General features: G+C 36.9%; 2 protein-coding genes across 4 annotated transcripts in view; one reads left to right on the top strand and one right to left on the bottom strand.

Annotated features, from left to right (window-relative positions):
• LRIG2 (leucine rich repeats and immunoglobulin like domains 2) overlaps positions 1 to 15,330 on the top strand; it is a 64,616-nt gene that overhangs the window by 30,984 nt on the left and 18,302 nt on the right. For all 3 annotated transcript variants that reach the window (XM_032881408.1, XM_032881409.1, XM_032881410.1), the window contains exons 2-11: positions 3,362 to 3,427; positions 5,001 to 5,075; positions 5,237 to 5,371; positions 5,899 to 6,042; positions 6,155 to 6,298; positions 6,956 to 7,099; positions 7,309 to 7,452; positions 10,385 to 10,465; positions 11,189 to 11,260; positions 11,398 to 11,466. In XM_032881408.1, coding sequence (XP_032737299.1) covers positions 3,362 to 3,427; positions 5,001 to 5,075; positions 5,237 to 5,371; positions 5,899 to 6,042; positions 6,155 to 6,298; positions 6,956 to 7,099; positions 7,309 to 7,452; positions 10,385 to 10,465; positions 11,189 to 11,260; positions 11,398 to 11,466 — 1,074 coding nt within the window. The remainder of the gene's footprint in view (positions 1 to 3,361; positions 3,428 to 5,000; positions 5,076 to 5,236; positions 5,372 to 5,898; positions 6,043 to 6,154; positions 6,299 to 6,955; positions 7,100 to 7,308; positions 7,453 to 10,384; positions 10,466 to 11,188; positions 11,261 to 11,397; positions 11,467 to 15,330) is intronic.
• Positions 560 to 757, bottom strand: LOC116881571 (40S ribosomal protein S27-like). The gene has a single exon (XM_032881411.1). The coding sequence runs from the start codon at positions 728 to 730 to the stop codon at positions 560 to 562; it is 171 nt and encodes a 56-aa protein (XP_032737302.1). The 5' UTR covers positions 731 to 757.

Genomic DNA, 15,330 nt, shown 5'->3' with positions numbered 1-15,330 from the left:
CATGGAAAGCCATACTGCGGATAATGGGGAGTGGGGGAACTACTATGGTTGCTTTCTGTGATAGTACTTCTTTGGGAGTGTATTTTAGTTCACTGTTAGTGTTTTAAAATCCCACCTAATGCAGATTTGTCACAGAAGGGTCCAGAGAGCCTCATTATGGAGTTCTGACCTCTGAGGCATATAGTTGTTTTTTTTTTTTTAATCCATCCATAACCAAAACTTTATTGAAAAATAGACAAGGGGTGCCTGGGTGGCTTAGTTGTTAAGTGTTTGCCTTCTGCTCAGGTCATGATCCCAGGGTGCTGGGATCGAGCCCCACATCTGACTCCTTGCTGTGCAGGGAGCCTGCTTCTCTCTCTCCCACACCCTCTATTTGTGTCCCCTCTCTCACTGTCAAATAAATAAATAAAATCCTAAAAAAAAAAAAAGAGACCAAAATAGAACCATTGTGTACCTTACAAAATTAAACATAATTACATTATTTTGGTAGATAACTGGAATTACTGGACTGATTAGGCTTTCTGCCATATAACACAAGTTCAGGAGGTTGTGTGGATCGCTAGTGTTGCTTTCTTCTAAGTGAAGAACACCCTGTGAGTCTGGCCTTTCCTTCTGTTGGCTTGCACAGCAACACTGTTGAACAGCCCCCACAAATAAAGACCATCTGAGCATGGTTGAAAACCGTGGTAATCTTGGTAATCTTGTAGCAACCTGGACCTTTTACATCCATAAAATAGGAATGTGGGCTTTGAACTAGCTGTTTCTTTTTATGTTTTTTTTTTTTTTTTTTCCCCTTTTCCTTTTCCTTTTCCTTTTCCTTTTCCAAGGACGGGTATAGTAAATCTCTAGCCAAAGCCTGTTGATCTTTCATGAGCCCAGACAGTCTGATCTCTAACGTTGACACCGCTTGTGAGCAGCACGAGATTGGGCTTGCAGCATCTGAGGCATATATTCTTAAGACAGCATTATCCTGTAGAGAGGCTCCAAAGTATTTCTGGTATCCTTTGAGTTCCATCAAAAAGCCTTTAGAAGTTCTTCAAAGAGATAGAGAAAATCACTCCTTCCCCCCAGTAGAGACACTGGACAGTTTTCACTGATACTTAATACAAAGTAGCTTATACCATGTGTGAGTTGGGTTAACTTGTTTTAGATTTCTTTAATGATAGTTTTCTTTAAAAGTGATTATTGCTTTAAAAAAAGGGGGGGGGTGTGCCTGGGTGGCTCAGAGGGTTAAGCCTCTGTCTTTGGCTCAGGTCATGGTCTTGGGGTCCTGGGATCGAGCCCTGTGTTGGGCTCTTTGCTTAGCGGGAGTCTGCTTTCCCCTCTCCTCTGCCTGCCTCTCTGCCTGCTTGTGATCTCTCTCTCTCTGTGTAAAATAAATAAATAAAATCTTAAAAAAAAAAAAAAAGTAATTATCTGGTCATTGACATCCATGAGAGAACTGTAGGAAATGAGTATAGTCAACAGTTACATTGGCAGAGAGATTAGGGTTTGGGAAGGCATTAGAAGCACTGTTACGATTAAAATGAAAGCTCTTAATCTGTAAAAGGGGGGAAAATAAATTTTAGCAAGCATCAGATATGGAATTAAATCATACTGGGCTAGCCTGCGACACAGGTGATAGTTGCCGGACCAGCCACCTTAGAGCAGAATGTGGACTATCTAACTTAAATTAGAAGAGCTGAATTTCTTCTTTAGTTGACATGCCACAAAAAATATCTTTTCACTTGTATAAAATCCAGTGTTGTTTAGTAGCAACTGTGAGTTGGATGAAAGTATCTGAATATAAGATTTTTATGAGGAGTAAATTCCTATTTTTATCTCTAGCATTTGCCAGCACATACCCCCCTAGTCATGAGTGTCCTTGAGCTGATATCTGGTGCCAGGTATCTTAGAATAAAGGTGTTAGAACTGTTGCGGAAAAGGGTTTCATCTAGCCTTAATTATCTTATGGTGTAAATTAAGCTTCTAAATGAACGTGGCTAAATTTTACAGATGGACAGAAATGAATCTAGCTGAGAACAAATTGTTCTGCGGTGATAGAGACATCATTCAGACCTGTGTGCATCTGTCAACTGCCTGTGGTGGCACAGTGAGATAAAGTGATCTGTAATGTTTCTCTAGTGTATCCCTATTGCTAGCCATATTGTAATGTATAATACATCTCTTGGGCAGACAGCTTGTGTGGGCTGGATTCCACTTCAGCCTTGTAAAGATGCCAGGAAGCATCAAGGTGAATTTTTAAAAAGCCTATTTAAATATTTAGACTCATGACTAATTCCAGTGAAATCTCTGCTATATCTAACAAACTTACTTGCCAAAAGTGAGATGGATTTTCAAGTTTATGGCTTCCTCACTTATTAGCTGTATGGCCTTGGATTGACAGATTATTGCTCTCTGCCTGTTTCTGTCTTAGGCAAGCAAGGATTGTGAAAGTATTTGCCTCGTAAGGTTGTTGGGTGGATTTAGGCAGTTAACGTGTATGTATAAAGTGCATAGAGGAGTGCTTGATGCTTAATGAATGTTAGCCACCACCACTACCACCAATCATCATCATTAACATAATTTTGGAGATGGATTTCTCTTCCCCGGAGCTGGATTGCTTTTTATAGGAAGACTGTATCTCTATTAAGGATATGGTCAACTTTAGTTCTAATATAGAAGCTCATTATCTTGACTTGCGAAATCAATTATGCTAAAGTATAATGCAGTACATTACAATATTATTTTATAATATGTAAATACTTTAAAGTACATACAGTACTTTAAATTATACAATATGTTACTTTAAAAAGTGTATTTTCTTTCAAAAATATATAAAGTGTAGTTCATTACAATAAAAGTAGAAGATAATCACAAAAAGGATGAAAGAACCTTATAATATTGCTGTGGAATGGTCTACCAGATGTATTGTTAAGTGAAAAGACTAAGGCAAATTAGTGCATAAATTACTCTACCATTTTTGTAAAAATTTGCTGGTGCGTGCATAAAATATCTGGCAGGCTGCTCAAGAAATGGTATATTTTCATTTGTTGCTGTTGGGGATAGAAATCATAATGGCTGGTGACAGGGTGGGAGACTTAACTGTATTTCCTTTTACACTTTTTGATTATTGAATCATGTGACTGTATTCCCCAGTTAGTTTTTAAAAAAGACCTCATAAAAATGAAGAAAAAGTAAAATAGCTGTTTTGAAATCTAGATATTTATTCTTTATAAACATTTCTTTTTGTGTGTACTACTCAAATTCACATTCGATGGGGCTTTTAGATTACGTTTTAGTTTAGTTTAGTTTAGTTTTTTTTCCCCGTTAAGTCTCTTTTCCAACACTGAACTAAGAATGATCTTTTGTCCTCCATTAGGGATCTGAGTCATAATCGATTGTCTAACTGGAACATCAGTTTGGAATCTCAAACCTTACAAGAAGTGTAAGTTACTTTTATTTGTTTAAATTTAAATTAAACTCTTAGAGGTGGATTTGATGTATTATGAATTTGAGGATGTTCAATCAGAAATGCTGTCTGAAATTGACGGAAAAAATTTAAAAGACATTTTTTAATCTAAACTTGTCTTTGGCTTTGCTACCATTACAGGCTCTCTGGGCGTTGCACTATTAGGTTGGTGATTAGTTGCAAACTGTGTAGAAATATTATTCTATCTACTTTCTTGGGGCCAAAATTTAAGATTTCCCCCCCCTTTTCAGAATAAATATATTTTGCATGTTTCTTGCTGGTTTCAGCCAGTGAAGTTCTCTGTTGTTTAAACTTTTTCATGTCTTGACTTGTCTTGAGATACAAGCATCATATCTAAAGTAGAGTTACGTGGGGGTGCCTGGGCGGCTCAAGTTGGTTAAGCGTCTTGACTTTTGATCTCAGGTAATTATCATTATCTAGCCCCAGCATGGAACCTACTTAAAAAAATGAGTTACCTGAAATAGAGTATTTTTGTATTGTCTGTAGTGTGGTGGTTAATACAGTTCAATTTTCCACTTCACTAAAGTTTTTCCTTTAATACTGAGATGTATTATTATGTATTTTTTGGAGGAAATTTTCTGAAATACTATTAATATCAGTTATTGCATTGTGATGTTTCCAGAAGCACAAGTATTGAGCCGTTTTGCTAAAATGCAGAACCTTTGGACTTATTTTTCTTTTTTGATTTCTTGCTGATGGGGTTAACTTCTTCATGCGCTCATTGTCCTTGAATTCCCTCTGTCTCTGCTCCAAATTGAATGGTTTTGATCTGCTTTGCACTGAATAAACAATTGACAAGCTTATTTGGCTTAAAGACTAGGTACTGAAGAAAGTCCTGAAAAATGCTTCAGTGGGAAATGCATGAGCTTTATGACATGGACTTTGTAACTTCGGCTGGTTTCTTGGAGGCCTTTTACTTCTGGTTTCTTTTCTGTAGTCTAGGTAATTGAGGTTGTTCAGTGATTGAAAACCAGGTTAATGAAATGTGATTATGTTGGATTTGCTAGTAAAACATTGGAGACATTATGTTTAAAGAGCTGCTAAGATCAGATGGTGACATGTCATGTCATCTGTAAAATTAATCATAGGCTCCATCTCTTGGGCAGATTCATTTGTGGACTCAAGCAACCCTCTCTAACTTTGAGTAACTTAAAAAATGTGTGTATGTTTTAAAAATTCACTTAATTTATAATTTCTTAATCTTATTTACTATAAATGTATAAAGAGATATGGGTAGGTTAATTCTTTAAGAAGGACTGGTATTAGCTGTCAGAAAAGTAACTTCTAGAACCTTGCTGGGATTAAAAATACTTGGTGTGCAAAATAGTGATGTCAATCATAAATCTACATTATGAAAAAACATTTCTTATTAAAATCTTCAATTTCTCAGTATAATGCATTTAGTCTGATTCTGAGTCATCTGCCTTTTTCAAATTTGGCACTGATCCTAAAAAATAATTATCGTCCAGAAACCAGAACTCAAGAGGCAACATTTCCCCTTCTAAATCTGTTTTTCCCCTTTGCCTAGGAAAATGAATTATAATGAGCTAACAGAAATCCCATATTTTGGAGAACCCACCTCTAATATTACTCTGCTCTCATTGTAAGTAAATCAGATTTCAGATCTTTTAAATTATGAATAGTACAGTTTAAAAAATTTTTTGTTTTCAGTACCCTTATTGTTGATCCTAACTGTTTAACATCCTCATGGCCTGGGGTGGGTCTCTGGCAATAGCTTCATTACAATCTTTTTTTTTTTAATAGAGTCCATAACATAATCCCAGAAATAAATGCAGAAGCGTTTCAGTTTTACCCTGCTCTCGAGAATTTAGATCTCAGTTCAAATATAATATCAGAAATCAAGACCTCTTCATTTCCTCGAATGCAGCTTAAATACCTGTAAGTAGTTTAATTTAGATTTATTTTAAAGTTCATGTTTATTATTTATTGATACTTATCTTCTCAGAAATGTCTGTTATTATTGTGATATTGATATGCTTATGAAAAACAAATCTGATGGAGTCAATTTTTTGGGTTTTTTTTTCTCTCCTATTGTCAGAAAATATTAAGTATCCAGGGTAATTTTTGAGGTTTAATTCTGGGTGTGTTTTACTAACAGTTTTGTAAAAGGTAAATAAGATTGGTTTGTTAAACAGTGGCTTATCTTATATAATGATAACATGTGTGCTAGTGTTTTACAGTTTACCAATCATATCCATATTTACTATATGAATATACTAGATGGATGTACTAAATGAATCAGGTATTATCCTTATTTTGTAGTTGAAGAAACAAAGCAGTTAAATGATCTGTAAAGTTGGGTGTAGTTGCTAAGTGGTAGAGCGGGAGGCTCACTCATAGACTTTGGGTAGCTGTCAAGGGGTAGAATGTTTCACTAAATTTTTTTGTTATCTTGTTCATTTTAGAAATTTGAGTAATAATAGGATAACCATCTTGGAGGCTGGTTGCTTTGATAATTTATCCAGTTCCCTACTAGTGGTAAAGTTAAACAGGAACAGAATCAGCATGATTCCACCCAAGATTTTCAAGCTACCTCACCTCCAGTTCTTGTGAGTAACTAAATAGATGGATTTTAAAAAGGTTGTTTTTTCTTTTAAATTATTTTAATTATTGTTAGAGCAAATCAGCAAATTTCTGATTGTAAAACCATTTTTGTTAAAGGGAACTTAAAAGAAACAGGATTAAAGTGGTGGAAGGTCTGACATTCCAAGGGCTTGACTCCTTAAGATCTTTGAAGATGCAGCGGAATGGTATTAGCAAACTTAAGGATGGAGCGTTTTTTGGCTTGGATAACATGGAAGAATTGTAAGTACTATGAACTAGAATAGAATATTGTTCGAAAGGGGTCTGCCAGTGCCATTAGTGCCAAATGGCTAGGATAGTTGATTTAATTATACCCAAGTTCACTAGCTCTTTCTCCCTACTCTGATGCGAAATAATTGTATACAAAGTTCTTTAAGCTTTGTTATTGATATTGTTATTTGGTGTTTTTTTCATCATTCTTAAAAACATTCATCTAGGGGCACCTGGGTGGCTCAGTCAGTTAAGTGTCCTGCTCTTGATTTCAGTGCAGGTCTTGATCTCAGGATTGTAAGTTCAAGCCCCATGTTGGCATTCACGCTGGGCATGGAGCCTACTTAAAAAAAAAAATGTCTAGAAAGCCTATATTTTTCTTAATGTTTGGAGCTGATGAAAGTGATTAGGATTTACCTCGAACAGGTGTATCAAAGTTCTTAGTGTGTTGATTTTTATAGATCTGATGTTTTAGATGGTCTTACTACCTTTTAGCAGTAAATTGTAAGTAAAATACTAGTATTTCTTGAATAGAACTTATTGGCTCACTTGAATTGAGCAAAAAGTATATGCCTCTCTGAGCAAGACCTAATGGAGGGTTTTGGAATCTTCTCATTGCAATGCCTTGTTTTGAAACATATTTTCTCCTTTTTTTCTCTAATTCTGCAGAGAGCTAGAGCATAATAACCTTACAGAAGTGAACAAGGGATGGTTGTATGGCTTGCGAATGTTACAACAGCTCTATGTCAGCCAGAATGCTGTTGAAAGAATCAGCCCTGACGCGTGGGAGTTCTGCCAAAGACTATCTGAACTGTGAGTGTTGGATGGCATTTCAGTGAAGGCTGTAAGACTAGAGTACATTGGAATAAATCACTCTCATGGCCAGTAATGAGATCTAACATCCCTCTTTATTAGAAGTTTGTTGAAAACTCTAAATTTATCACATAAATAGAATGAGAATAGGAAAGTTGAGTACAATACAATACAACTAATTCCTTATCTTTCATGTTTCCTGTTCTTAGTGATTTGTCCTATAACCAGTTGACCCGCCTGGATGAGTCTGCCTTTGTGGGTCTGAGCTTACTGGAGAGACTGAATTTAGGGGACAACAAAGTCACTCACATTGCTGATGGTGTATTTCGGTTTCTTTCCAATCTTCAGACACTGTAAGTACATCTGTCCTTTTTTTTTTTTTGCTAATTTTTTAAAAATAGTAAATAGGGACGCCTGGGTACTCAGTTGGTTAAGTATCTAACTATGGTGCTGGTCGTGATCTCATGGTCCTGGGATTGGGCCCTGAATTAGGCTCCCTGCACATTGGGGAATCTGCTTGTCCCTCTGCCCCTCCCCTTCCTTGTGCTCTTTCTCTCTCTCAAATAAATAAATACAATCTTTAAAAAAAAATAGTAAAGCAAAATAAAACAGCTAATCAAGCTACATGTTTATGTTTATGTTAATATTTTGCAGTTCTTCTTCTATTTTTTTTTTTTTAATTTTTATTTATTTATTTTTTTTAATTTGTCAGAGAGAGAGAGAGAGTGAGCACAGGCAGACAGAGAGGCAGGCAGAGTCAGAGGGAGAAGCAGGCTCCCTGCCGAGCAAGGGGCCCGATGTGGGACTCGATCCCAGGACGCTGGGATCATGACCTGAACCGAAGGCAGCTGCTTAACCAACTGAGCCATCCAGGCGTCCCTCTTCTTCTATTTTATACTTTGGGACAAGACAATCTTAATTGTGTCTGTCCCTATACATAAATCTTATTTATCTTTAGCCAGTTCAGTTTGTGCTTTAATTCTGAATTTAACCAATTAAACAACAAGGCATCTCTTATTGTGCCAGTTACTATGGAATAAAACACAGTCTGCTAATCAAGAATGCACATTTTTTTGTTCCTCTGACCTTGGACTACTACAAGAAAACACTCATGCAGCAGGATAAGGGTGTGTAGTGGGAGGAGCTCTGGCAGGAGCGCTGTTCATTGTTGCTAATTTGCTGCAAAAAAACTTAATATTTATCAGTGATCTGATGTGTGCTAGGTGCTTTCAGAATACTAGGATATTACTGTTCTTTTCCATATCAGGAGGCTGAGGTTCAGAGAGATTAAAATGATGGTTTAAAATAACACAATTTGTATTCCCAGCTGGTCTTTCATCCAAGTACTAACCAGGCCGGACCCAGCTTAGTTTCAGAGATTAGACAAAATTGGGCACATTAAGCATAAAGTCACACAGCTCATAAACGTTTGAACCAGAAGTAGAACCCAGGTCTGTTTGACACTAAAGTTCAGGTGCTTCTTACCATACTGCCAGATGAACAGAATCACTTAGCCTTCCCTACGTGTCATTTTGCATATGTCTTCATCCAGCAGAGGATGGAGACAGGAATAAATGATTGCTGCAGGCAATTGCAGTTCTAAAGTTCTGGGGTTCTGTAAGTTGGATGTTTTACCCTTGTCATGAAATGTAATTGGACAAAGAGGTATTTTAAATGAAATACAGTGATTTTAAACATAGAGGAGAATAAGAGAAAAAGGCTAATTAGTAGAATTTGTAGATTCTTACAGTCTCTGAATAGGGGACTTTCTGGTCTGAAAAGAGGCAAGCTCTCAACTTTGGGACCTAGGCATCAGTGAGAAAGAAAGTATGATAATTTTGTGAAGGTGTGTTTACCTGTACAAGTTTGTTTGATTTTTTTTTTTTTAACTTAATGAGGCAGTCTTCCTTCACATTTGGCCTTGAAATATTTAAAGTGATTTTTTTTTTCTTTTATCTACATTATTAGAGGTGAGCCTAGAACAGTTCAAACCCAGGAGCTTCTCTCAGATGCAGCTGCAGCCTTTTGGCAATTCAGAGAATGGCCAGCAGGTTCTTTCAGCTGATTATTACTTTTAGTATTAAAGTTTAGGAAAGTAATTGCAGAAATAAGTCATGGTTTAATGCTACAAAGAAGGTTAAGGCATAATTAGGATAAGATCAGAAAATCTTGCTTGAGGCCAGTACTCCTGCCAGAGTGTATACTTCTTCCTCCCTTTGGTCAGTGAGTTCTGTTTATGCTGTACTCTGGAGGTGGGGGAAAGTCCTGGAAGGTTGAGTTGTTTCAATGTTTATTCCTTAGTAAAATAAAATGAACCTGTTAGCTTTCACTTCAAATAAAGATAGAGCTAAAGGGGAAGAGTGAGCTTCTATCGCCGTACTGTTACATAACCTAAAAATGTATTATGAAGAAAAGAGCTTTGTGTTTTATTATGAGATGACTTAAGGAAGCAACAGTGATTAAATATCTTTAACTGAGGGGCGTGTGGGTGGCTCAGTGGGTTAAGCCTCTGCCTTCGGCTTGGGTCGTGGTCTCAGGGTCCTGGGATCGAGCCCCGCATCGGGCTCTCTGCTCGGCCGGGAGCCTGCTTCTCCCCTCTCTCTCTCTGCCTGCCTCTCTGCCTACTTGTCATTTCTGTCAAATAAATAAATAAAATTAAAAAAAAAAAAATCTTTAACTGATACTTCTTCCAGCAGGACACCGCATGATGCAATTGCATTTCCTCTGAGAATGCTGCGGTGGATTTTAAAAGATCCATACTTTTCCTTTTAAAAATAACAGAGTGATCACTCTAGTGCAAGGGTTTATCAGTCTTGCCTCCCAGGGGGGCATGTTTAATTGCTGTCGAGCTGTGAAGCTTTATACTGACATTGTTCTTTGTTAGCCATTTTATGTTTAAGAGCCCACGGGAAGACTTGGGTCACCCAGAAATCCCATTAGTCTAAAATCAATTTGTAAGCCATATCCCCTGCGTCCTGAAATCCTGCTTTTTGCAGGACCCTGACTATAATTTTTAATATGCTTACAAAATTAGGGGCTATTAGATAGTAAGATTAATTCTCTTAGCAGGTTGCTTTATTTATTTATCAAGGCCAGCTTAACCCTTTGCTTATGAGAATCAGTTCTTATATGCTTATTGCAGATATTCTCTAAAAAAAGAGTCGAGTCATCTTCATAAATAACTGTTAAAATAAGGATGAAAATTAGTATTGCCTTGCCAGGATGATGCCCAGCATTGTCATGGCCATGTGAACTAACATAACCTGTCTTGGATATTTTTTTTAGAAACTTAAGGAACAATGAAATTTCATGGGCCATAGAAGATGCTAGTGAAGCTTTTGCTGGACTCACAAGTCTCACTAAATTGTATGTATTTATAATATTTATGTATGCCTATAAAGGTGTATTTTCAAGAACCAATTGTATGTGTGATTGCATTATGTCTTTTTGCTATGGCTGGAAAGTCAGCCTTTTGACTCACCCACTAAAGGAAGAACCTTTTTGTTTACTAAGTTTTTTGTTTATTGGTGGCTTTAAGTTTTATTTATTTAGTTAGTATTGGGACATTTCTATTGAGAAAAGCTGTCCACTGGGCACTCAAAGAGGTTATTCATAGAAGTAGACTTAACGAGTCACATAAAAGAAATGCACTGAGAAATCAGAGTTGAAGCAGTATTCTTTTTACTCATATGAAATTTATGGGTAATTTATCTAGAAAGAGAGGAATTCTCTCAAGTAAGATTTTAGATCTTCTCTCCTGAGAATTTCTCCAAAGCTTCACACTTGTCTGAATTTCTTTGACCTGATCTTTTGCCAAGAAGGGAGAGATTGGGACTCTAATCCAGTTTCTCCCATGAAATTTAGCAGGGCATCACTGGTCCTCACCACTGTTCACAGCACCTCGTTGAGCTCCAACCTCTTAATAGAGGCCTTCATTCTGTGCTTTGCATTAGTTGGTGATAAAGGTTCACAACTTTCTTAAAAATGCATGTTAAGCTTATTTTCACTTTTTATAGGTAAATGTTTGATTTAATGAATTAAATTTTGCTTAGTGGAGAACGTTACTAGAAAGGTCTGTTTGTATTTCAGAATCTTACAAGGAAATCAAATTAAGTCAATTACAAAGAAAGCATTCATTGGTCTTGAATCCCTTGAGCATCTGTAAGTATTTTGCATCCATTTTGCTTAGTATATAAGTAATCTTTGCTATTAGCAGAGGTTCTTATGACCATTTAAAGTGTTTATATAATTTAATTGTAGAATGGTGACCGGTAATACTTTATTTCTCTTCATTTCAGAGATTTGAACAACAATGCTATAATGTCTATCCAAGAAAATGCTTTTACTCAGACTCGCTTAAAAGAACTGTACGTAACAAGTTTTTTTGTCACTGATCATTAGATCATTATCCATACTTTTGCTCTTAAAGTGACATGAATGTGACCCATGTGTTTCCAAAAACACACAATTTAGGCAGGAAAAAAAAAGTTGATATTCAGTTATTTTAGTGACTGGATATAATTTTAAAATAACCCAAGACCGAAAAGCCAGAATTTATGGCACCAAACTGTTTTCATGTGCTTTTAGTTAAAAAGACCTTAGCATGGCTCCTTGTGCTTTAGGTATATCTTCCTGTTCCTTTTCTTCCCCCTGTTTATTTTTGGATTATTGGAAAAATGTGTTCCTAGTATCCTTAGGTGGGAACCTTAGGGTGGATTACAGTTAAGGTATTAGGTGATTTGTTAGAGATAATTTAGCACATTCAGTATTGTCAGAAGGAATGTCTCTAATCTGTTTTTCCAAATTACTAAAATGGTCAAACACTATTCAAAATAGTTGTAATAGAAAAACACACATTACTTCATACCCTTTTTAATTTATGATTTTTAAGAAATTGCTCTTACTGATTTAGAGATTTCCCCCCGGGGGGTGGAGGGTGGTTAGTTGGGCACTAGTATTAATTTTATTAATTTTAAACTCTGGTGACTTGATTGTTGAGCCAGTGTTAAGAATCAGTGGCCTTGGGGTGCCTGGGTGGCTCAGTGGGTTAAAGCCTCTGCCTTCAGCTCAGGTCATGATCCCAGAGTCCTGGGATCGAGCCCCGCATCGGGCTCTCTGCTCGGCAGGGAGCCTGCTTCCTCCTCTCTCTCTGCCTGCCTCTGCCTACTTGTGATCTCTCTCTCTGTCAAATAAATAGATAAAATGTTTAAAAAAAAAAAAAAAAAGAATCAGTGGCCTTGCTTCAAAACCACTCAAAAGAAGGACTGTGGACCAGAACTGGTCCATGAAGAGATAAAGATAGAAATTCATAGTGTTTAGAAACTTTTAAACAATTTGACATTACTCTGACACTTTTGTTGAATATTACAGTATTAATCTACAACAGATTGGAAATTTATAAAACTGGTCCTTCATCACAGGTAGTTTGAGATGCACTGAAGTGTGTGAAGTCAAACTCCCTTGATTTCAGATTTCTGCTTCATTCTTTACACCTGTGTGACATTGGGAAAATTTAGCCTAGGACTCAATTTCCCTTCTCAAAATGGAAGTTGTACATACCTCCCTCAGAGTTTATGTAAGGATAAAATTAGATGATTTGTTTATTCAAGAAATATTTATTGTCATCTGCTATGTAAGGTGTACTGTCCTAGATGCTAAAAACACAGGAGTGAACAAGACAAAATCTCTGTCCTCATAGCATATTACAATGAATTCTAGTAAGGGAATCAAAGAATAAGTCAGTAGGTACATAGTATCTCATCAGGTAATAAGAGTTCTGAAGGAAAGTAAAGGTGGGTCACAGGTATGGAGAGTGACCAGGATTTTGGATAAAGTAGTGAAGGAAAGCCTTTTTTTTTGGGGGGGGGGCAAGATAATAACATTTGAGTCAGGACCTTAGTGGCAAAGCATTGAATACTGGGTGAAGAGCATTCCAGGCAGAAAACAGCAAGTGAAAAGGCCCTGAGGTAGGAGCTTGCATTTTATGCTTGAAGAACAGCAAAGACAACAGTGTAGCTGGAAGAGAGCAAGAGGAAGAAGAGGGGGGTAGGAGGTGAGGTCAGAGAGTTAATCAGGAATCAGACCACCCAGGGCCTAATGAGTCATGAGGACTTTGGATTTTTTTTTCCTCTAAATTCATTAGGAAACTTTAGAAGGTTTTGAGAAGGTGCTAAGCACAGAGGCTGGCACATAGTGAAAGTTGAATAACTAATACTAATAAAATAAAAATGTTATGGGAATCATTATTAGCTATTTTCTGCCAGACTTCTAAGTGGCTTTTTTTTTTTTCTGGTCAGCATATTTTGATTTATTTCTCCTAGGCTTAACTTTTTTTTTTCCTTTTTTAAAAAATTTAAATTCAACTCATTAACATAGAACAATGTATTATTGGTTTCAGAGGTAGAGATCAGTGATTCATCAGTCTTATACCTATTATTCATTATATTATGTGTTGTCCTTAATGCCCAACCCCCATCCCCCTCCCCTCCAGCAACCCTCAGTTTAACTTTTAAGAGCATACCTTAGTGCATTTCAGTATTACCCATTTTTTGTCCATGGTAATCTGAGGGCCACCATAAGGTTTTAACTCTTGTTAATGAGAGCTAAGTGTAAAATGTAATTTAGGTAGTAGGTGAAAGCAGATCGTGTAGTTTCAGTCTTTAGTCATTTGGTAATTTGAGAATTGGTTTGAACAAACTGCTAACAGAGGAAACTGTAACATACCTTTTTTACTGAGAAATTTTGGTTGCTTTTGGTTTACTTTAAGTCATATTTACAATACTGTTACATCAAGATTTATTAAAATGTATCCTTGTGCTTTCTGGTATCCTTTACAGTGCTTTGCATAAATATTAGGGGGAGATGGGAAAGTCATATGTAAATTAAAAAATATTTTGCATTAAACTTATATAATCATGGTAGAAACAGTAGAAAACATACAGTTAAAGCAAGAAGGAGAGTAAAGTCCCTAGATCCCCACTACTCTTGAAACAATCACTCTTAATATTTCGGTGTATATCTGTCCACACACTTTTTGAGAGAATGCGGACTATTCTGTGAGGTCCTTGGGGGCAGGTTGGTTAGCACTGAGGCTGGAAAGATGCAAAAGAAACATAACTAAAGGGAAGTAATGTGAATTCAGTGGCATCTGTGTACAGACATTGTGCTAAATGCTTTATTTAAAATTTTTTTTGAGGTAGACATTCTCTAACCCATTTTCCAGAAATAGAAACTGAGATTTTAGAGACATTAAGTATTTTGCCCAAGGTAAGTAGCAGAATAGGAGTAAGTCCAGGTCTCATGAGTCCAGATTATACCCAAGAAAGCATAAGTCAGACCACGTCACTCCTCTGTTTTTAACCTTCCAGTGGCTTCCTGTACAACACATAGGAAGAAAATACCTCAAATTCTTTTCTTAGTTTGCAAAGCACCTGCATGGCCTGGTCTTCCCTGCCCAGCTCCCTGAGCTTGTCCTTGTCACTGCCCCCTCCCTCACTGTGCTCTAGCCTCAGTGGCCTTGCTTTTCCTCCCAAGCACTGGGCCTGTGTGCCTCAAGGTCTTTGCATACAGTTTCCTATGTGTGCGACACTTTCCCCTTAGGTCTTTGTGGGATTTGCTCTCTTGCTTCTTTCAGGTCTTTGCCTAAATGCCATCTCTTCAAAGTATTTTTCTCTGACTGCTTGATCTAAATTAGTAGCTGCCCTCTCTTTACTTTTGCCTAGCTTTGTTTTTCTTGATAGCACTACCTTTCTGACATTGTGCTTTGCCTTTATTTGTTCACTGCTTGTCTCTAATGAATATGCAAGTTCTGTGAGGCCTGTATCCGCACGGCCTAGAACAGTCCCTCGCATAGAGGAGACTCAAATGTTTGTCTATCAGTGAATGAATATAATGAAGAACTCTGAAATGCAAAAGGTAACTTTTGGCCCAATTAATTAAAATAACCCTTAGTCAAGTAAGGCTTTTGAGATACCATTGAAGACTGATTGAAACGTCTTCGGAATCACATCTTAGATACTTTAAGACTAAATGAGGATTTGGGTGATGCACATAAAACAAGTCACAATCTTCTCCAAATCATTTGCTCTCACTACTTCCAGGTGGATGGTACATTCATGGGGTCATTAAGAGAAAACCGATCTTATTTTTCTGATTATGTTTTATAGCCCTATCATAGACAACAAATACAATTTCACTGTTTCCTAGTTTAAGTTGCAGTACACATTGCCACA

The sequence above is a fragment of the Lontra canadensis genome, unplaced genomic scaffold (genome assembly GCF_010015895.1).
Source record: "Lontra canadensis isolate GAN:19392208 unplaced genomic scaffold, GSC_riverotter_1.0 scaffold75, whole genome shotgun sequence".
Lineage (NCBI taxonomy): Eukaryota > Metazoa > Chordata > Mammalia > Carnivora > Mustelidae > Lontra > Lontra canadensis.
The sequence above is the reverse complement of the archived record's forward strand: the minus strand, read 5'-3'. Positions and strand labels throughout refer to the sequence as shown.

Coding starts and splice junctions, on each gene's coding strand:
- LOC116881571 (XM_032881411.1), bottom strand. CDS start 730: ATGGATGTAAAAGGTCCAGGTTGCTACAAGATTACCAAGATTACCACG.